This window comes from Mauremys reevesii, linkage group 9, assembly GCF_016161935.1.
Source record: "Mauremys reevesii isolate NIE-2019 linkage group 9, ASM1616193v1, whole genome shotgun sequence".
NCBI classification, from domain to species: domain Eukaryota; kingdom Metazoa; phylum Chordata; order Testudines; family Geoemydidae; genus Mauremys; species Mauremys reevesii.
Genome location: NC_052631.1, coordinates 89,749,846 through 89,773,509, shown reverse-complemented (window position 1 = coordinate 89,773,509; position 23,664 = coordinate 89,749,846). Strand labels below are relative to the sequence as shown.

The 23,664-nt window shown below is 42.0% G+C and overlaps 1 protein-coding gene across 5 annotated transcripts in view; it reads left to right on the top strand.

Annotated features, from left to right (window-relative positions):
- Window positions 1–23,664, top strand: part of GRIA3 (glutamate ionotropic receptor AMPA type subunit 3) — a 212,130-nt gene that overhangs the window by 74,064 nt on the left and 114,402 nt on the right. For all 5 annotated transcript variants that reach the window (XR_005584420.1, XM_039487320.1, XM_039487321.1 and 2 more), the window contains one exon: window positions 11,431–11,618. Coding sequence is in view for 4 of the 5 variants with exons in the window: in XM_039487320.1 (XP_039343254.1) it covers window positions 11,431–11,618 (188 nt within the window). In the remaining variant the exon portion in view is untranslated. The remainder of the gene's footprint in view (window positions 1–11,430; window positions 11,619–23,664) is intronic.

The following is a 23,664-nucleotide window of genomic DNA, read 5'->3' as shown; positions in this document are numbered from 1 at the left end:
ATCTGAGGAGATAAACTCAGGATTACAAATCAGAAGGTCATGAGTTCAAATCCTGTCCTTGCTACTGATTCACTTATACAGCCTTGGCAATTCATTTTCCTATTCTGCTTCGGTTTTATTATCTGGAAAATAATATTTGCCTACCTCACATGCGTGTTGTGAGGATAAATTAGTTAAAGTGCACCATTTAACACTACATAACTGCCAAGCGTTATTCATCATAAGGTGAAGGATTTCTGATATTGAATGATAGGAGAACATCTTTTATGACATACACTCCTTTGTATTGTTAGCAGTATATCCTCTGTGTGTCTGAGTGCAAAGAAGGTCCTCATGAAATGTACATATAATATGATGCCAGGCTAAACTGTGCCATTGAGCCCTCACTCCCACAGGAGCCCTTAAAAGCACAGTATTTCAGGAGTCCCTGGGAGCTGACTGGTGTGGAGAAGGGCAATAACCATGGTCCCTCCCACTCTCTTCTGCATATAGAAGGCCAGCAACAGCACTGCCCCTGAACAGTTCTTGTGTTTATGGAGCGATGGTGAGATCCACTGCACTGTCCCTGCCCTGCGCTTCCAGAGACCAGGCACAGTCACGCCCTCTATCTGTTAAACACAATTGTTTAACAAAAACAGCAACAACAAAACCCTACTACTCAAACACCTCTCAAAGGTTCATTAATATGGTGATTTTTCATCTTCCACCTTTCCCCGAATGGTACAACAGGCTAAATTTCTCCCTGGTGTCATACCTTTGCCACCAGCAAAATTACACCTGGAATGAATCTGGCCCCGTGCGTCTGGCACTTACTAAGCCAGTGGCATCCTGTCCCCAACTGAGAGCTACCTGACTTGGGGGTTTTGTACGCCCTGTCTTTGAGCACCCACTCTTCCTGCAGTGCAGATCAGCTGTCTTGTGCAGCAGACTAGGTTATCTGCTAACCTGCTAACAGGGCCGGCACTTCCATTAGGTGACCCTAGGCAATCGCCTAGGGCGCCAGGATTTGGGGGGTGGCATTTTGTGCGCTCCCCACGGGGCCCACGGGAGCTTCCGGTTCCGCTCCCGTCGCGCTGCTGAAGAAGGACCTTCTGTTGATGTGCCGTGGAAAACAGCAGCAGGCAATTGAGCAGCTCAATGACTGCCGCTGTCACCTGCAGCATTTCGGCGGAGGGTCCTTCTTCGGCGGCGCGATGGGAGTGGAACCGGAAGCTCCCGCGCGTCCCGTGGGGAGTGCACAAAATGCCGCCCCCCGAATTCTGCCTAAGGCGCCAGAAACCCTGCGCCACTCCTGCCTGCTAATTGCTAACTGCATGATTCCTAATCCCCTTTTTGCTTAGATAAATATATAAACACGGTCAGATATATTCTTTTACATGTAGTAATTAGCATCATCAGTTGAGCCCTAGCCAGGGATTTTTGCCCCCCTTTGATTTTGTACATTGCAGGTTAATGTCATGAGCTAAACCCAAGATACCATTTCATGCAGAGTTTCTTCCCAAATTTTCCTCTTTTATCTTCTGCACATTTCTACATAGTACTGTGTTTCTACTCCTTAACTCTGTGCCTTATGCCCGCCTAAACTATAGTCTTTATGGACTTCTCCAGTCTCAGGACCCAAGGGGAAAAAATGGAATAAAATTTAAATAAGTCTTATCTGTACAGCTGATCTTGTTTCAGAAATATATCCACTAATTATGAAGACATTCCCAGTTTCTTCCAACTAGACAAGCTCATAGCCTGGGTCCAAAATTAAATAACTGTTCAGTGGAGGGCAACAAAAATGATTAGGGGGCTGGAGCACATGACTTATGAGAAGAAGCTGGGGGAACTGGGATTGTTTAGTCTGCAGAAGTGAAGAATGAGGGGGGATTTGATAGCTGCTTTCAGCTACCTGAAAGGGGTTTCCAAAGAGGATGGATATAGACTGTTCTCAGTGGTACCTGATGACAGAACGAGGAGTAATGGTCTCAAGTTGCAGTGGGGGCGGTTTAGTTTGGATATGAGGAAAAACTTTTTCACTAGGAGGGTGGTGAAGCACTGGAATAGGTTGCCTAGAGAGGTGGTGGAATCTCCTTCCGTAGAGGTTTTTAAGGTCAGGCTTTACAAAGCCCTGGATGGGGTGATTTAGTTGGGGATTGGTCCCGCTTTGAGCAGGGGGTTGGACTAGATGACCTCCTGAGGTCCCTTCCAACCCTGATATTCTATGATTCAGCCTTGTTCCCTGAGGATCTTTCCCTAGCTAGCTTAAGATAAACAGTACACCTAGGGCCCTGTTCAAGTCACTTTTCTCAATCCTTACTCCCATTGTGATCACACTGGTATCAGCCAAATGATATGTGCTGTGGCAAAGTTCCTCCTCTCCTCTAGTAGGTCCTGCGCTTATTGGCGGATTTCCTCCCCTCAGTGGTCTTCCCCTTGGATGAAACCCACAGTCTGGATCAACTCCTCCTATGTCTGATTAGGAGTAGCGAGGCTTGGGGGGAACCCGGGCCCGCCCTCTACTCCGGGTTCCAGCCCAGGGCCCTGTGAATTGCAGCAGTCTCTATAGTGCTACTTGTAACCGCTGCTTGACCGCTACAGCTCCCTGGGCTACTTCCCCATAGCCTCCTTCAAACACCTTCTTTATCCTCACCATAGGATCCTCCTGGTGTCTGATACTGCTTGATTGTATGGTGTTTCCTCAATCCTCCAGTAGTACACCCTCTCAGTTCTTAGTTCCTTGTGTCTCTGGCTCCCAGCTCTTCATACGCCCTTCCTTCCTCTGGCTCCTCCTCCTTTGACTGGCGTGAACTCCCCTTTTTATACCAGGTGCCCTGATTAGCCTGCCCTGATTGGCTGCAGGTGCTCCAATCAATGTAGCTCTCTCCGGTGCCTTCTAGAAAGTTCTTAATTGGCCCCAGGTGCCTTGATTACCCTGGAGCAACTGCCATTTTGGTTCCCATGGTACTAGGGATTTGCTTAGCCTAGGGCTAACATACCTGTTCCTCAGTACTTTCCTGTAGCCATCCGGCCTTGCTCCATCACAGTGCGGATAAAGGTTTCATAACTGCTGAAGGAAATGCATTCCAGGCTTACTTACCTGCTACTGGCTGGGGCAAGTTCGGCGCGCCTCGGAGCTCAACTATCGTGATCTGATCTCGCGACGAAGTTCGAACTCGAAAGCGTGAAAACTAACTCACTCCACCCTCCGCAGGAGGAGGAGGGAGAGGACCCTTGACCGGAGAGAGCGGGAGCTCGGCGCGCGCCTGCGTGAGTAGGTGAGTCGAACTAAGGTAATTCAGCTTCAGCGTATTCACGTTAGCTGCTGCGTACTACTAGTTCGACCCCCGACCTTAGTGTAGACCAGGGCCCAGTATAGCACTCCTTTGGCTGCCCAATAATATTTTATTCTGAGTTCCCTGATGTCAATGGTGGTTTGGCCTGATTGAGTGCAGAATTCAGGACACACAAAGAAATCTGTGGTTGGGGAGGAATATTGCTGGATTTGAATTTCAAAGTTTGGTATTCTGCTGTGCATTGTAGGCAATTGTCTTTATTGCACTACTCGGGACTTTGTAACATCATTCTCTTTTGCTGAAGGGAGACAGAGCCCTGAGCTCATCCTAAGGTTTGCCAGATAAAGGTTCCTCTGATTTAAACAATGTTCTTTTAATCTATTTTTATTTGGAACGTTAACGGCTGCAGATTTAATTAATTTTATTAGGCTAAAGAAGATTTAACATTTAATATTTCACATTTACAATGGCTTTCCCTTTGGGAAGGCTGTTCTCCACTTCCTCGAAGCCCATGGCTTCCAGACCTCTGCATCCTCCAGTGACAGAATGCCCTTAATGCTCCCTCTGCCAGCTTTCTGTTAGCATCAGTATCAAGAGTTCTCGACATTCTTGGCAGTAAGTACTCTGGGAATACCCTACAGCCCCTGCCCACTGGATAGCACAGTGCTCTTCACCTTCTGTCACTTCTCAACATATATTATTATTTCCTTCACTGGTTTCCTGTGCTACTTCTGCTGGCTTCCCTGGGCAGTCATTATCTGCTTGTTTTGTTGTGTTTTTCCCTCAAACACAACTAACAGAGTCTGGTTTCAAAGAGTCTCCCAGCCTGGATTATTCCAACCTGCATTCAGAAAACTATAAATTACTCGACCATTAATACGCCCTTGAAAACATTTTAAATGAAGAATCCCACAGCAAAGATAAAAACCTAGATTCGCCCCTTTCATAAAGCCTGGATCATAACATGGGTTCAAGATATAAATATATTTCCATTAGCATGAGACCAGAAGTGGCCTGCTCCACATTTTTCCACCAGCATGAGAGTTGTTTCCAAATGACAAGGCCAGTTACATAACATCTTCATCTGGCCTTGATCCTTACAGTCTTTGGGCCTGATTCTCCTCTGTATCACTCTAGTTTATATCAGTGCAGCTCCACTGGAAGCACTGGCATTGCACTGACTTAAATCTGGAGTAATGCAGTGGTGATTTAGGCCCTATATTATCAAAAAAATGCAGATTAAAGTGAGCTGCAGTCAGTAAGAAATAGTGACTTTTGAGCCTCAGATTTCATTTTTTACACACCCCATTCCATGCTGTGGATCTGAAATCCTGCGCGTTTAGCTATATCCCTTCCTGAACAAATGCAGACCAGATGGTCCCTGTAAACTTTCAGCTGACAAGGCAAGGCAGGTTCACTTTCACTCATCCAAATTGGAATATCTGTGTGTGAGGATTGTTGTGTTTATGGATGACCCAGACAAGAATGTAATTCATGATGAAAGAGACAATAGAGGGCATAATAAATTAGTGGTATAGAAGGTGAAAGAAAAAGATAACATAAGGGTTTATGTGCTTCCCATTCTAGAGGTTTGTGTGACATCAGAATAGCAGCACATAGTCTACCATATGCAAGTTATTGGTGCATTTCAAATGACCGGGTAAGAAACAGTTGAAATGAGATTATTCCATTTTTTATTTAATAATTCAAGCTGCGGAGCTTAAGTAAATGTAATTAGAATAAAAGAGCACTGCAGGGCCTAGGTATTTGCTAAGACTCGTATTAGTGTACAGCTTGGCAGAGATCCCTTGCTTGTTCTGCTCCTTTAAGCATACATGAAGTATGTAAACTTATATTACCTTTTCCTTTTGCCTTCTGTATGCAAAACACACCTCCCCTTCCTCCTCTGCTCTGACACATGCATTATTTTACTCAGGTCTAACAATACAAGATAAATGCTTTTCCTTATTGGTGTTTAAACTAGTGCTGGGTTCAGAGGTAAGTAACCAGAATATCCAAATGCAGCTAAACTTCTAGTGCTCTGAGTAGATTTTAGGTGTAAATAAACATCATAAAGTTCATATTTGACATTAAGGGGAAACTTTCACAAGGGTGGCCTCATTTCTGTGGCTCAGTCTACATCTGCCGATTATGGGTCCACATTTGGGTGCCAGCAGTTCAGTTGTGGGCCCAAATCATAGTTCTTCACCTCTAGGTAACCAACTGTGCACGCAAATCAGACTTGTACGCACAATTCATTTTTCTGGCCCACACGTGTTGTTTTCATGTTTCCCATCTGAAAATATGTCCTTTTAAAAAATCCCTAGCACTTACCAACACAGAAGGAAAAGGGATTGCAATTTAACGCTCCATTTCTGAGATCTAGGATTTCCCTTATATTGTCCATTAAGAGGATCAGTGATTTAAATTAATGTTTGCACTAATTTCTTTGGTGCCAATCATAAAGAGTTTCATGCTATAATAGAGATGTTTCAGTATGGTCCACTGGGCAGAAAGAAGAAAAATGCCCTCCATGATACCATTGTATATGCTCTTTTCATTGGTCATTGCTATCTGATCAAGTTCAATCATGTAGTATGTGAAATTCCATCTGGTTGAATAAGCTGTTCAAGCAGAAGATTTTTGCTTAGCTGGATTTGGGAAAGAGACTCACATGCTTTGGTAAACTGATGGAAGTGGGTGAAATGTCTCTTTATCTGTGTCAATAGCACTGGCTGAGAAACACCCATCTCAGAAGGGATGGTTCATAACAGTAGCTAAAATACAGCTTCTGCTTTCCCTTTAGAAGAGTGAAGATACTGGTTTTGTTTGTGTTTTAGTATGGCCAGAGAAGAAAGTGTGGCTGCAGCACTGGGAAGTGCAGAGGGTGCAGCTCTGATGGAGACCTCTGGACTATTTAAAATGCATAGACAGCTATAGAGGCAGATAATCCATTCCCGGCCTTTGCTTTATCTTTTTGGGATCCTGTTTCAGCAAACCACATAAGCACATGCCGAGATGTTTTGCTGATTAGGAGTCTGGCTGCTTATGTTTGTTTTGTTCAGTTTGTAAGAAAGGCTACTTCTGCCTTTGCCTCCAGCTCATTCAGTTGATAATGACAAGGATTTGATTTTGGGTATCACCAATATCTTTAGAAACAGCGGAAGCATCCTGACATTGGCTGGTTTGAATGTTAAGCTTCAGTCTGAGTTAGAGGATGAGAAGAAGGTCATTCTGATGAGGGCTTAGTAGTGGTATCAGTGAACACATTTTAAAAACATGTCCTGTCACAGTCACCTACAAGAGCATTCATTTCTCTTAGCTCAGCTCATATTTACTTTCTTTTGTTAACTCTTATATGGAACAGCTGAACTGAAACAAATTGGCAACAAAACCTTTCCCAAATAGCTTGCTCCTTGACCCGAACTGAACTGGAAACACTAGTTGCCTCCAGGGGCGGCTCTAGACATTTTGCTGCCCCAAGCACGGAGGGTCTGCTGGTTCCGCAGCTTCGGCGGACGCCTGCGGGAGGTCCGCCGACGCCGCGGGACCAGCGGACCCTCCGCAGGCACACCGCTGAAGGCACCCTGCCTGCCACCCTCGCGGCGCCAGCAGAGCGCCCACCGTGGCTTGCCGCCCCAGGCACGCACTTGGAGCGCTGGTGCCTGGAGCCACTCCTGGTTGCCTCTTAACTACTTATGAGCGCAACCCAATGCCTACCATACCAATAGCCACAAAACTGAGCAAGACACCCTGTATCTGGCTGGCCTCCTTCTGGGGTTCAAAAAATTAGAGCCATTCATAAGAGCGATACACCTGCACTCTGTTATATGAGAGTATCTTTTGTGAAACACTCACACTAAAATAGATTTATCTGGAGGGGAAAATGTGGTTACACTGGCTCACTCATGGATATGCAAGGAACTGGGAGTGACATTTCCCCATTCACTCCCTAACAGAAAGATCCCCATGGATAATCACATTTTTACTGTTGCTAAATTAAACAAAGAAACGCTCAGAGTCTGAAAGAAGAAAAACAAAGCAAACCTTTTTAAAAATAGCCCTGCTGCTAAATATAGCAGCATCCACAAGGGTAGAGTACAACTGAAGTTGGGAACATGGTGTTCATGCAAATATCTCATAATGGCTAAGGATGTACATTGCAGTAAGTGCTGCCGAAGCCAGTAGGCATAGAGAAATGCTGAAGGGTAGGGAATAGTGAATGCTGTGTTTTCAGGGAATTGGCTGATGGTTCCTTGAAAATGTGGAAGAGGTGGGTTTTGTGCTGTTTCTATAAAGCAATGGAGACTCAGTCAGGTGGGGGGAAGTGGAGGAGCAAATGAATAGTTTGTGAGTGAGATGTGGAAGAGAAGGACCAAGAAGAGGACGCAAATGGCAAAGCACAGAAAGAAATCATGGGAAGGATGGAGAGATGCGATCATGTAGGCAGACGGGGGGTATTGCCATAGAAGTACCTGAATATAAGGAGAAACAGTTCGTCGTGGATACAGGAGTGGTGGGGAGTCCATGGAATTCGTTCATGCTGTGAGTAATTGATTATGTTTACATGTATCGGAGAAAAGTTGTTGAATAACCCTCCCCATTCCTCTCTCTTCTTTGAAATAGCAACTGCTGGACAAAACACGCATGTGCACACACACACACATGTGGGTATACCGCACATGAAGGGCTTTCTTGTAAGATATCCTGATTTTGATTAAGTCAGATATGGCCTAACAGAACTTCATCCGAAACCAGGAAGTGCAGAGACCAAACTGTATGGGTAACGTGAACATAGGAACAGTCATACTGGTAAAACCAGTATCTTGTCTTCAGAAAGTGGCCAATGCCAAGTGTTTCAGAGGGAATGAATAGAACAGGTAATCATCGAGTGATCCATTCCCTGGCGCCCATTCCCAGCTGCTGGCACTCAGAGGCTAGGAACTTCCAGAGCATGGGGTTGCATCCCTGACCATCTTGGCTAATAGCCAGTGATGGACCTATCCTCCATGAACGTATCTAATTCTGTTTTGAATCTCATTATAGTTTGGCCTTTGCAACATCCCATGGCAACAAGTTCCACAGGTTGACTATGCATTATGTGAAGAAGTACTTCCTTTGTTTGCTTTAAACTTGCTGCCTATTCATTTCATTGGTTGACTGGTTCTTTTGTTATGTGAAGGAGTAAATAACACTTCCTTAATTCACTTTCTCCACACCAGTCATGATTTTATAGATCTCTATCATTCCCTCCTTAGCCTTCTTTTTTCCAAGCTGAAAACTCCCAGTCTTTTTAATTTCAGATCATATGGAAGCTGTTCCATACCCTTAATAATTTTGATTGCCCTTATCTGTACCTTTTCCAATTCTAATATGTCTTTTTTGAGATGGGGCAACCAGAACTACACACAGTATTCAAGGTTTGGGCAGACCATGGATTTATATAGTGGCATTATGATATTTTCTGTCTTATTATCGATTCCTTTCCTAATGGTTCCTAACATTCGGTTAGCTTTTTTGACTGCTGCTGCACATTGAGCAGATGTTTTCAGAGAACTATACACAATAACTCCAAGATCTCTTTCCTGAGTTGTAATTTAGATCCCATAATTTTGTATGTATAATTGGGATTATGTTTTCCAGTGTGCATTACTTTGAGAGTGTAGTAAAGTACCTTCTTTCCAATGTATTTATTTTCAACTTATTTCTTTGGGACTATCCATAAGCATTTGTGTATCTTTATTTGCAAAAAGATAGAGCAATGCCATTTCTTGCAGGCTCCCATATGGGATCAGAATGTTCATAAACTGAAACTATTAGTACATTTTGACTGGAAAATTTCTAAAGATCGTGGACCAATTTATTATTAGTTTAGCGCAAGCACAAGATTTATATTTACACATGAATGATGTAAAGCAGAAAGGTGTAAATAGTTCTTATTTAGTAGAAACAAATATTATAAAAGCAAATCTTTACATACAAAGCTTTTGTAAATTCCTGTTAACTGTATTTGCATTTCCAGGGTATGTCAAACTACCCGCCGGATCAGCAGTTAGTGATCGATCTATCGGGGATCGATTTATCGCGTCCCGGGTAGACGCAATAAATTGATCCCCGATCGCTCTGCCGTCGACTCCTATACTCCATCGTGGTGAGAGGTGAAGTGGAGTCGATGGGGGAGCAACAGCAGTCAACCCTGCACCATGAGGACGCAAGGTAAGTCAACCTAAGATATGTCAACGTCAGCTATGCTATTCTCGTAGCTGAAGTTGCATATCTTGGGTCGATTTCCTTCCCCCTCGCCCCCCAGTGTAGACCAGGTCTCAGTCTTATATGTGAACTTCCTCCTGTTTGCAGTGAAATCTTACTTTCTGAGACATCACAGCCATCTTTGTAAAATATGATGTTGAGGAAGACTGAGTTTATCATACTATAGATATGTAAATTCCTCTCTTTTAATAGTGTCAGTGGAAAGGGGATGCCAGAAAAGATTCCCGGCCAGAGCATGTATAAATTTGACAAGACAATAACATGCATCCATACAAAGGAAAACCAATAATACTCAAGGTGCTTTAGGTAGCCACAGTGTGGGCACTTTGAAAGGAGGTGGGAAGCCTCATGAAAAGTTCTACTAATGCTCTACATGCAGGCTCTGTTAGGGTATAGCTCGAGCAAAAGAGGTCAGATTCTGCCCTCAGTTACACCAGTAATGATCCAGAGACTCTCCATTGATGTCAGTGGCGTTGTTGCAAATTTACACCAGCGTAAATGAGATCGGACTCTTTGTCCTAATTATTTAGTATAAAAAACACCCTTAAAATGAAATCTCAGTTTTGAGCTCAGAATAGTCACTGGTATAGTTCAGATCTTTCAGTGCTTTGTTCCTGTGTGTGTCTCAAGGATTTTCAGGCTCAAAAACAGGTGAGGGAGTTTGCCATAAAGTACTAATAAATTTCCATGTTAAAATATAAATAATTAAACCTAGCAAATGTATGTATGTGTGTATATGTGTGTGTGTAGAATATACATGAAGCACTTCTGTGCTTCTAAAGTAGGACTATGAATAAGGACCCCAAAGTGTAAATATATTTTTAATTCAATAATTTATGAATAAATTATTTAGATAGAAACATTCCACTCGCATGTTTCTGTACTGAAATGGATGCATTCCACTGGAACCCAAGTAGGTACACTGAGTTGTCAAGTAGGTGAACTCTGCTATCTGAATTGAACTCTTCTAAATAGGAAATAATTGAAAATATCCTACAGTCTCAACCTCCTGAAAAACGGGGTTAGTCAACACAAACTAAATGCTGCAAGACAAGGAATACAAATCAGTGCCCCCGGGCTCCCACATACGCTACCTTTGGGGAAGAGATTTCCCTTCCCAGCTTCATTACAGTTAGCTCACGGCTCTTTGCTCAAGTTTGTCTGCAGCCCAGTCACAGCTGTGCACAAGGAATGAACTGCAGTTTGCGTGCATAAATTTCCCACTGTGCAGCTCTTTGTTCATTTCATGCTGCTTTGCTGCTCTGTTGAGGCTGCTGAATGAGTCAATATTACCTTAATATAAGCTTTAAAAGTGTAGTTAATACTATTGCATTCCATATTTAAAAATATTTCTTGAAATAAACGTGAATATCAGCAAACATGCTCTGCAGTACATGTCTCCAGTAGCCAGCTTGATGATTTAGTTAGCATTCTTGTATGCAGTGGTTGGGTCTGTACCAATTAATGATCCATTCCTGTAGTTTTTGTTCAGGGAAATCTCCCATTAGATTCTGTTCATCTCCTGAATCCGATGAGAGTTTTGCCCATGTGAGGACTGCAGGGTCACACCCTTAGCTGGCATGGACCCTAATAAAACCACAAACAGGCCAGGTCAGGCCATCAGAGCTGTTAGGCCAGCTATCAATCTCAGTGATTTGTTTCTGGAATAATTCTACTAAAATAATTGTTGCTGCTCAGAATTGACACCAGGGTAACAGAAAGCACAATCTGTTACCTACCATCTTGTCATTCAGGTCATAAACTGATTGCAGGCTACCATCTACTGTATTTCTTTTCAGACAATATAATTTTTAACTTGTTCTCACATATTTAAACCAGTTTTTTTCAGTAAACAATTGCATTGTATTTTTCTCCCCTCTAGGATTTTCCATTCTTCAGGCAATTATGGAAGCAGCAGTACAAAACAACTGGCAAGTGACAGCCAGGTCTGTGGGAAGTATAAAGGACATTCAGGAATTTAGGAGAATCATAGAGGAAATGGACAGACGACAGGAAAAAAGATACTTAATCGACTGTGAAGTAGAGAGAATAAACACAATTTTGGAACAGGTATTTTTTGAATCTGTGCTGTATGTGACTGTTACATAAGGTTTTGGAATTGTGTCTCTATAGAAATAAATTAAACAGCTCTTAAAAAATAAGTCATAAAAACGTGCCAATTACCTTTCTAAAATTAAATATCCTGGATGGCTTTCACATTTGATGGCAAATAATTTGAATGGAACCCAGCAGAAAACATCTCTGTAAATTTGTTGTTGCCTTCTAAATTAATAAAAAAATAGGGCAAACCTTTGCTCTCAGCAGTAGCCCGTACTCATGTAAATAACCCTACTGAAGGCAGGGCTACTCTTGTGCGTAAAGGTTGCAGGATTGAGTGCTGTTTGTAAAAAGGGATCACAGTAAAAAACTAAAATGAGCCAGTGAAGGCGGCAGAGGCAGTGACTCACATATGAATAAAATTGTCACATATGGAAATATTTCTGGGGGGAAATTCAACTGATTCTGGCTGGCCTTTTTGGGGGTGTGCAAAGGGGCCTGCCCCACTATATTCCAGGGTGTGGTGGAGTCACATTCACTCCTGCTAGAGAGGGAAAATGCTAGGTGACTGCACACATGACACAGCCCTCTTGGAAGTGGGCTTCCCTCAGAATCAGTTTAAGAACCTCCAATAGCTCCTTGGGGCTGCCCAGAACATCAGTCTCCACCTTGGCCTAAGTAAGGGGATCGGTCCCTGGAAGGAGCCCCTGGTGTGGTAGTCTTCCAAGAGCAGGGGGAATGAAGTGGGGCCATGGTCCTATCCCCTTTCAGTCCCAGCTACCATGCCTGTCTCTGTGGGAGAAAGTACACTGTGCAGCTGAAGGGCTGTGAAAGCAGCACTCCGCTTACACATCAGGGATCAGAGATGGGCCAGCTCCCCACTGGCCATACTCAGAGCTCACAGCTCCAGCAGAGCCTACGTGACAAGGGAACCAACCCATTCAGCCTGTTTGTTCATAGGCAGTGGCACACAGGGATTTGCTCAATGTTCAGACTGCAAACTCCTACGATAAATGTCACTTCATAACTCTAACTGCAGCTTTATATTCTGGAATAATCAAAAGTAACATTTAAATTTCATGAAGCGTTAGCATATTCTTGTACAAATTGTATATTGTCGACGAATGGCAAACTAGCCACACTACCACAAACAAAACCAAAGAATTTCAGGAGACGTGAATCAATTTGGACAGCATTCAATTCCAGTCAAGCCCCAAGCTGAATCATTTCCAGTCACTGGAGTTATAGGGCCTTATCTTGCTGCCTTTCAATTTAATGGGAGTTTTGTCATTGAATTTGATGAGAGCAGGACCAGGCCCCTCCTGCATAAGAAAGGCCCGTATTGTTAGATAGAAGCTAAGTACTGGGGAATTTATCATAAATGTCTCTTAGACATTAACAGTCTGATTCAGGCTTAAAGTCAAGGGAGTGACTTGAAACCATGTGAGCGAAAGAGAACTGCAAATAGTTGTAATGGGCTCAAAATGGATGGGTCTGTCCCACTAATACTAAGCCCTGCAATGCTGTTGGCTGCATGTGCTTTCGTTCAGCCCTAATCACTTTGGACTGAGTCCCGTCCCAAGGCATATGCACAGCATGTAGCCCCATGGCTGGTCCTATTCCAAGGGAAGTCAGCCTCTGAGCAGGGTTGTATAATGTATACATGGCCACCCAGCTCCAGTCCTCCTTACCAAAAGTGTCTGTGATGCCACCATCCTGACTGCCAGTGACGTGGTCAGGACAGTGGGATGATGCCAAAGAGGCACAGGCTGCCTTCCAGCTGACTGAACATGCTGCATAGCTGCAAGGAAACATCTTAGTGACTGTTGTTGCCAAGCCTCCAGGATTGTCCTGGAGTCTCCAGGAATTAAAATTAATTTTAATTAACTATTATGCCATGTGATGAAGCCTCCAGGAATATGCCCAACCAAAACTGGCAACCCTACTAGTGACAAGCTACAAAACAGAGCTTTTAACCAGACACGCAACTTGGCCATCGGGGTCAAAATACCTCCTCTTGCCCAATAGTGATTGGGTGGGGAATGTCAGAAGGGGGAGTGGGTTTTCCATCACCCAACCCCATTACAGCAGTGGTGCTAGCTGGAACATGCCTCTTGTGGGAGCTGGTGAAAGATCCACAAAAGGCTGCTTAGAAGTGGAAAGGGGTTTGAGTTTCCTACTTCCTGAGCAGCTTCATGGTTTCTACCTGTGTGGGGGATGCAGAATCCCCTTCTCTCCCTTAAACACTGGGCCCAACTGCCCTTGGCTCAGATAGCCTCATATAGCACCTACTTACTCAGGGGCAGGGGCGGCTCTAGCTTTTTTGCCGCCCCAAGCACGGCAGGCAGGCTGCCTTCGGCGGCGCACCTGCGGGAGGTCCCCGGTCCCGAATTGCCACCAAATCCGCGGGACCAGCGGACCTCCTGCAGGCGCGCCGCCAAAGGCTGCCTGACTGCCGCCCTTGCAGGGACCGGCAGGCCGCCCCCCGCAGCTTGCCACCCCAGGCACGTGCTTGAAGCGCTGGTGCCTGGAGACGCCGCTGCTCAGGGGAATAGGGAAGGAAACCATGTCCACATGAGTTGGCATTTGGCCTTCAGTCTTCCATTATTTTAGTGAGTGTCCTGTGTTTATGGAGACATGTAGCAGAACGCAGGACATTTGAGGGGTTTATTCTTTCATTTTCTTGCATTCCTGTTGAAGAGGCAAAATGCAGTAAACAAAGTCTGCATTCCTCAAAAGTTGCAAGTGAGAACCTTTGAGCAAAGTATGATCTAACGGATGCACTGTGTACCCAGTCGCATGGTGAGGATGGGCCCTTTGTTTGAAATTTCTAGACGTACATCCATTCTTTTATTTTATTCTCCATGTATTTATACTGCATGAATAAGAAAAATATATATATGGGAGCATGCCAGTGGCCAAAATGAGAGCTGTATCTTAGCCTAAGCATGTATCAAAGTGGATTAATGATCTAAATTCTTCTTCAAACGTATTGAGTTTAAATCTACGTAGGGTTGCATTTTTGATAAATGTTCGATTCAACGTTCCATCATTATGATTATTGATTTTATGAACTCTTAGCTCTCACATAGCTAAAGGTTCGCAGCCCTGGGCTCCAAGCTATCCCTAATTGTTCGGTGTTTTCCTTTAACTTTTAGATATCACATTTCTGAATTGCTAAATTATTCATTTTCTAAGTCTGTTTTATTTATACTTACAAGTCAGAGTCCATGAAATTGTATAATAATCTTTCTTCTGAATGGTCTCTAATGTAATTTTACTTGCACCAGGACCAGAGACGCCAACTTCCTGAGTTCCTGAAGGGTGCATGACACACACACCCTGCTCCGCCCCGGCCCCGCCCCCGCCCCCGCCCCCACTCCCCCCCTCTCCCAAGCCCCCACCTCTGCCCCTCCCCCCACCTCTTCCTGCCCCTGCTCCTCTCTCTCCCACCCCAGCACCTCCTGCACACTGCTGAACAGCTGATTGTGGTGGGCAAGAGGAGGTGCCTCTTGCCCACTGGTGCTGAGTGGGTGCTGAGTACCCATTATTTTTTTTCTTACACAGCCCCGGAGCACCCCAAGTCGGTGCCTATGACCAGGATTGGGTCTACAGTTTTCAGAAGTGGTTTTCAGTAATGCAATAGCATAGAATGTGGTTGACTAGTTAATCACTTGACAGTATAGCTTAAAGCCCAGATCCTGCAGACATTTACGCATATGATTACCATTATATATGTGAGCAGGCTTACTTGACTTCATTGGAACTGCCCATGTGTAAAGTCCATTTATATTTGTAGGATCAGGGCCTAAAATGGATTTTGAGTTATTTGGTTATGAAACAAAAGAAACTAGTTAGTAAAGCAAACCAACTGTTGGGATAAATATTCTATTATATACTAGACAAAAAAAGATGGTGTCCAGTTGTGCACCACTTACCCATGCACATTGGGACCATTCATATGAGAAAGGGATGCAGGACTGGGCCCCACATTGGTGCATTATGATCAAAATATCTACAACTAGCAGCCTCCAGAGATTTTTCTGGTCCAAGACTCAAGAACAATGACATCCTTTTCTGCAGGTGAAAGTCAGTATTGGTACACCCCTGGGTCCACTGCTGAACAATTAGTTTTTCAGGCTTTTACTTCCGTCTCTTCAGCTTAGCTGCTTATCTTCTCATAAGCCTAATCAAATCGTACAAAAATTCAAACAGTAGTTAGTTCACTATAGTTGGAATACTCAAAGGGATGATGAGATGTCCTCCTTATAGACAACTGTGCTTTGCTGATAGGGGAAAGGATAACTTTGGATTTGCATATTTTAGATTGTTTTTCGCTTAGTGTAGAAAGGCTACCCAAGCCCCCCACACACAAAAAATTAATAAGCTCTAAAAAAAAAAAGAGCAAATACCACTGTGTGTTGACTATTCAAGTTTTAGATGCTTTGGGCTTTTATTGAAGGTGAGGACTGAAAACAGTGGATATTCGAGTTAAGCCAAAACATTCAAAAGAGATTAGGGATGATGGGTGTCCAACATAAATGTTACCAGTAAAAGGGCTTGATTGCCAGAGAGTGTGTGGCACCTGCCCTCAGACAATCAGGCCCCTTTCAGTTGGTTCAGGTTGGGTACCCCCAAAATATCTAGTTTCTCTTGAAAATCTTGGTCCCGAATATAGTTTAAGCCATTTCATGTGTCAGTTCAACCTGAGGAGTTACAGTCTTCCATTAATACTAATTGGTAATGGACTTTTGAAACTAGACTCATTGATAAGATCTAGTATACACAGTAGTATTGTTTGAAACTTAAATTTCAATTTAAATCCAAGGACCTTAAATCACTTTCTAAACAATAATTAAACCTCCCAACAGCTCTGTGAGGTAATATTATCTCTAGTTTGCAGATTGAAAAACTGTGGTAGTGAAGGTTGTGAGACAAATTTTAAAGAGAGATTTCCTCAGATTTATCTATTCTACAAAGACATTTGTCAAATGTCGAGGTGAGTGAGGTAATACCTTTTGTTGAATCAATTTCTGTCAGTGAGAGAGAGAGAGAGAGAGAGAGAGAGAGAGAGAGGCTTCTGAGCTTACGCAGAGCTCTTCTTCATATCTGAGAAAGGTACTCTGAGTGTCACAGCTAAATACAAGGCAGAACAGATTGTTTAGCACAAGTAGTTAACACATTTCTAGGGACCATTCAACGTGAAGTGTCCTGTTAACACCCCTCCACTCATAGAGGGGGAAAGAAGGGAGGGGTAAGGCAACTGGGGGACATGGGAGTGGGGGTTAGTGGATAATAGATTGTTATAAGTCATAAATCTCATGTCTCTATTCAGCCCATGATTTTTAGTGTCTAGCAAAGTTATGAATTCAAGCTCCTAGGTTCATCATTTGAAAGCATTGTGCAGATTTCCTTTGAGGATGAGGACTGTTAGGTCAGAGCGATAGCTTTGTGAAAAGTGTTCACCCACAGGTGATGTGGTGTTTTTTGTCTTTTATCACTTTCCTTTGTGAGTTCATTCAAGAGGATGATGATTATCTGATTTCACGCACACTGGGGCATTTAGTGCACTGGATGAGGTATGCCACATGTTGACAAATGTCGTCATTTTGAGTTTTTGCTAAGTCTGAATTCATCATGAATAATTCCCAGTGAGCATTCACTTAGGCCCAGATTTTTAAATCTATTTAGGCATTGCTGCGCTCAGCGTCACTACACCTAACTGATTTAGGAGCCTAAATCTCATTTTAACGCCTAAATATAGTTAAAAAGCTGGGCCTTATTGCTCAGTTAAGTCACATTGTACTGTTTCTGATCTCTAATTGGATGAGTGCTGAAGTGCTTTTGGTGCAAATGCTTGCTAGAGCAAATTTAAAGTTCAGGTTTGGTGAATACACTCACATGTAGGCTTGATCTTTTTTTCCCCCTGGAAACATTCATACCATTCATGCTTTATCCACATAGATTCTGAAGTAATACTTACTCTGAATAGTATCTGACCCCACAAGCGGTTTCACTGAGATCAAGAAAATCTGGCGCAGGATCTCTGTTTACTAATACATACTAATAAGCAATAAAACATGGGCCAAAGGCCATTCATAGGCATTCTTATGTCTTAAGAAACCATCCCAGAGTCTCCCTAAAAATAGGCCCCATGCCTGTAATTATAAATCTCTATCTAAAGTTAAACATGTGTGTTATTCTGGCATTATATTGGTACAGTTTTGTTCCATCTCTATATGAAGGTTCCTTTTGAGCTGTCCCTTTCAATAGATTTCTTTGTACACTCCTCTTGAGCCACCTCCACCATCTCTTTAAACATTTAGCCCATTTGCCATCTATCGTCCCTCTTTCAAATAAAAATTGTCAAACCTAGTCTAATATATTCTTCGTTTCACCGTATTTTGGCTTTAACAAATGTAATTTACTACTCATATTGCCATCCAATCACTGTTTCTCACATTATTGTTAATATTTAGCCATAGATGTGGTCCTGTATCTGTGGAACTCAGTAAATCTTCTAGTTGCCTTTCACCCATACTGGTATTAAAACTGATCCTCTGTAAAATTCATGAACTCCCCATTCTTCTTGTTCTTTGATGACAAAATATTCCAGTATTATTTCACAGGTAGATATTAAACGATTTTATTGTCATGAAAAAAGGCATCTGGTTCTGGAAAATAGCAGCAGGCTTTAGAGTTTGACTGTTTATTTAGAAACAAGTCTTCAGGTTCAGAAATATGATTTTCTTATTCCCAAGATAAGTCGTATTTCAGACTAGAGTGGCTCAGTGTCCATTTAGAAGCAAATCCCTGAAGGGAAAATAAGACGGAAGAAAATCATTCAGGATCAAATGGTGAAACATTACAAAAGACTTGTTTATTTCAGAGAATATATGCTTTTATCAAAAGGAGACTATCTCCAAACAAAATCATAAAGGTTAGGCTACAAGGCAATCTCAGTATTGAGTGGACGCCTCTTGCAAACAAAACATAAGTAATACTGTAGAAAGGACTATAATGCACAAAAATTTTAAATAATGGTCGAATTGGTAAAAAGCCTTCAAGTAAAGTGTCCCTAGGAACACAAAGGGGAATCTGACTGACTTCTCTGCAGTGGAAGTATATAACCCGATTTGATTTTTGAGTCTGAAATTTTAAGATTAAGGAGATCTAAAGTTTTTCAATATTGCCATTGCTGTATTACTTTGTAGAAGCATTCAGTCCTCAGTGAGGTGTATTGTGATCACTGCAAGAAGGCTCCCAGATTTTTTGTGTGTTAAGAATAAATATAAAAAATGCATCATTTATATGACAGAGTTTAAAAAAATTACCCAAAATTATCAGGAAAAATATCCAAGTGTAAAGTTAATCCAGATCCAACCTTGCAAGTCATGTATGCTTTAGGTGTATATAAGATATATCATAATTACTGTACTGGCCTATCCGTATTTTCCATGCAATTTTAAAAAATGTAATAATTGCCCCATAAATATACTGGTATGTTTGGGGGAGACACCAAAGGGCTGGGTATCCTTAGGCTCTGTTTTCTCTGTTTTCTCCATGTGTCCCATTGGTCTCTTCCTCAACCCAGTATTTTCCACTGCTGTCACAGAGCCGAGGTGTGCTGCTGAGGTTCTGAGGGCTCTATGCCACAGAGGAGTCATGGACCAGAATATCATATTCTGTGGGGACCTTGATTTGCCTGCGTAAGGGATTCAGGGTGAGGCCTTGAGGGGTGTCTAGTATATGCAGACGCTTGTTACAAGTCACTCCGTTACTGACCCATTTAATTTCCAGACCATAATGATCTAGAAACTCGGTCACCAAAAGACTATCAGTCATCCTTCCACACAGATTTGACCAGTTCAAATGCCCATAAATACATTTTAGGAGGGAAGAATTTACAAGTATAGTATTGGTCTCTTCTTTGAGGTGATCATGCTGGATATGAAGCCTCCACTGGGGAGAAAAGGGGGTCTCCTGAGGTCAGCAGCCCTCTCCATTGGATTGTAGCCAACAAAATTGTGAAAGGTGAGCGATTGTGCTCATGTGCTCATGTCAACAGCCATTTCTGCCCAAAGGGAATGCTACTAACATGTATTAAACTAATAATGAGCCACAGACACGGTGTCTGAACTATAGAGAAGCAAATGTCCTTTTCAGATTGGGCTAATCCTCTGCACATATAAAACATTTCACACATTCCTATGGGTGGAATTACTATCTTGTAAATGCTAATGCCTTCTGAAAGCCATCATCTAGCTCGCATAAGATTTCCCAGATTCAGAATGACAAGAATTTAACAATCAGAATGTTATTCCTACAACAGAGTGATTTAAGGTAGTGTCACCACGGATCTGAACAGATTTCAAAATAGAATGATTCAGAAATTGCAATTCAATGCTAATATGATTATTAATCACATTGAATGTATATAGCATCATAATGTGCATGGTGCTGTACAGTTAAAGATCCGTTTCCAACACAAATCACATTTCCCACTCCAAAGAGATTACAACCTGATGTCACCATTAAGATTTTATTATTCTGTATTAGCAGCATTTAACAATATTGTACTAATAATTTATAATCATTAGCCATATGTGCACACATGCGCGCACATATTTATGCATCTGCTTTTGACATTTTGCATATTTTACCATACTACATACACTGCCTATGTGTACACAAATAGAGCTGTTCATATATAGTATAGATCTATTTATAGTAATTAAGTGTACAATAGGCCTAAATATGGACTCAATGGAATTAACTGGAAGGAAAATTAGAATTGATAGCTCATTCCCTGAGTGATAGACGTAGCTACCTAGTTTGAACCTGAATTAATAGGTGTCTGTAAAAAACATCTTCTTCATTTGTTGTACAAGTAGCTCATTTTTGCTGCTTTTTCAATGACAAGGAGTCTTGTGTTCCTGTTTGGTTACTCTTACCAAGCATGGCCAAAAAATCTTTGTGCCCCTTTCATTATTTAAACAGTGTTCACATTATATAAACCACTTCTACTAATTGTTACCCGTGTTGGAATCTCAGTAGAAAAGCAAACGGCCAAATGGGCCCCTTTGGTACTAAGGTATCCTTTCACTGTTTGATGTGGTCAGACCTGATGTACATCAGTAGGGCAGCGTGTGGGAACTTGATGCTTCTCAGCTGTACCTGTTCTTAACGTAGACAGAAGACTTGAGTCTTCAGGGCTGCCAAACTGGCACCTTTCACAAACAAAACTCACACAAAATGCTTTTAATATATATATGACACAATAGAAAACACACACACAGCATGTTAATTGGTTGGAGCTTGCTTAAAAGCCTGTCTATTCAATTTTATTTGTACCAACCCATTTGACCATCTAACCATCTCTAACTGCTCTGGGAACCTTTTCCACATCACATGTACCACCTCGAAACAGAGCCTGGATTTTAAAATCTCTTCCTCAGTATCACCACTTCTCTTTTCTTAGCCTTTAAAAATCAGTGCTGCATGAAAAGCTGCTTTGTTACAGTCCAAACATTTAGTGTAGTTCTTTCTTCTTCCCAAAATAAAGGATAAATCCTTTCATCTTTTCAGGCATTACCTTAATTTCTGCATCTGTCTCTCAAATAGAATTTAATGCTTGCAACTCCATTTCCAACCAAGTCTCTCCTTAATTAGTTTCCTAGGCAACCATTATCAAGACAACTCTGTTGAGCCACCTGCAGGGAGAGGAAGGAAACATAATATAAAAAATCATAGAAATGTAGGACTGGAAGGAACTTCAAGAGATCATCTAGTCACCCCCCTGTGCTGAGGCAGGAGCAAGTATACCTAAACCATCCCTGTCAGGTGTTTGTTTCTAAAAGCCTCCAGTGATGGGGATCCCTCAACATCCCTTGGAAGCTTCTTCCTGTGCTTAACTATCCTTATAGTTCAAAAGTTTTTTCCTAATAGCTAACCTAAGTTAACTCTCCCTTGCTGCAGATTAAACTGGCTACTTTTTATTCTGCCTTCAGTGGACATGGAGAACAATCAATCACCATCCTTTTTATAATAGCCCTTAATGTATTTGTATACTGTTATCAGGTCCCTCCTAAGTCTTCTGTGCTCAAGACTAAAAATGTTCACTTTTTCTTAACCTTTCCTCTGGACTCTCTCCAATTTGTCAACAGCTCTCTTAAAGTTTCGCTCCCAGAACTGGACACAGTCCTCCAGCTGAGTGCCGAGAAGAGTGGGACAATTACATAATTATCTTACATAAGACACTCTTGTTAATACACCCCAGCCATATTAGAATAGGAATAGTATAATGCTCTTGTGCAAACGGACAATACATATAACCAGTGACGGCATAATAGTGCTGGTATGCTTGTGATCTCATTTATGAGTGGGGAGACCCTAACTCAATAGCAGAAAGCTGCACAAGAACTTAACATCTCTCCTCAGCGCTGACCAAGCCAGGACTAATTGTATTACTGCTGTGCAAAGTGTCAGAGAGGGTGGGAACAGGCACGTGCAGTGCTGTTCAAAGGCCCACCTACATCCTGATGTTCCTGTGTGAGTTCCCTGGAACATTATAACAGCACAGTGTAAATTGTAAGGCCTTCAAAGAGATCTTTCAGTTGACTTCAAAGGGCTTTGGATCAGGCCGTGAAGTAAAGTACCATCCCATTGCAAACCAGTCATCCTTAGTCTATCTACATTTATCTCCTTTGAGTGTGAGTCTCTTCTCACTTGCCGCAGTTTTACACCAGTGGAATCCATTAGCTTCATTGGCGTGGCTCCTTGTTTATACTGGTTTAACCCTTTAAGTCCTCATCTAAATGTTTCCCCATTCATGCAAGTTCTATGGACAAGACTATGTGACTAGTCGATTGCTCAGCAACCAGCTTGCTTAACAAATTTTGAGAATGAAAGTGGCACAACAATTTAAAAGGAAATTACATACTACCTGAGGGAAAATAGGCCCCTCTCGTTACATGCATGACCCACTTTGTCAGGGTTTGTAAGCATGTTTAAATATTTGCTGTTGGAATTTGATTCTGCCAAAATATAATAACGAACAAAAATATTAACGATATACAATACACGCTCCCTTAAAAATACCCAGCATTCCTTACCTCCTGGGAAATGGCATGTAAAGTTAAAGTTGTTAAAGAAAAACATGGCTGTAACTGTTACTACCTCATATCAGTAAAAATGGCTACACCGCAGTATAGAAGTCTAACAAAAATGAATTAAATCTTCATAATTTCTCCTGGTTCAGGTTTTATGCACAATGGAGCCCAGTTATACAGAGAACTCAGATACTGCAGAGCTCTGTTTATAGTGAAGCACAATGAACCTCTCAACTGTTTCAATGCATTGAAATGAGCAAATTGCATTTAATTCCAGTTGCTGTTAATCTCTATAGTGAAGTTCTATGAAAAAACCCTGGCTTTCCTCTCAGAGGTTGCAATGTATTTTTTTTTAATTTCATAAGATCTAAAAAAAAGTAAACGTTAAAAGGAAGAAAGGATGGCTGTGGCTCAGTACTTTTCAGTCTGCTTGAAGGCAATTCTCTGCAGTACAAACTCCTTTTAAAAAGATTCTTATGTGAGCGTTGGGACTAAATTACTGCGACACTTCTGGGTTATATCCAAATAATAGTCTGGAGTAAGGCTGACATGGTTTCTGAATGCAGTAATACTTTATATAAGCAGAGTTCTGTGTTTTCAAGGACTCCAGTTCAAATCTTTGAGCCACTGCTATGATTACAGTGATTGCTGTGAAATACTGATGGGACGCAAAAGTATTTTAGAGTTAATCTCCCAACAATAGGAAGATAGCATGCAATGAAGAGGAGAAATAAATTAGATGTCCATTTTATATCTCTCCTGAAAAGATTTTGTGTGTATGTGCATGCACTAGGGACATTTCCCTGTACAGACAATTGACTTTAAACATATGACTTAAACATTTTGGATAAACTTCTCATCAAACGTACAGCAATGTAAAACAGCTGGAATCTTTAGGAAATTTTCAAAATGGAGTTATTTTAAATCTATTAGAGTTCTGCAGAGAA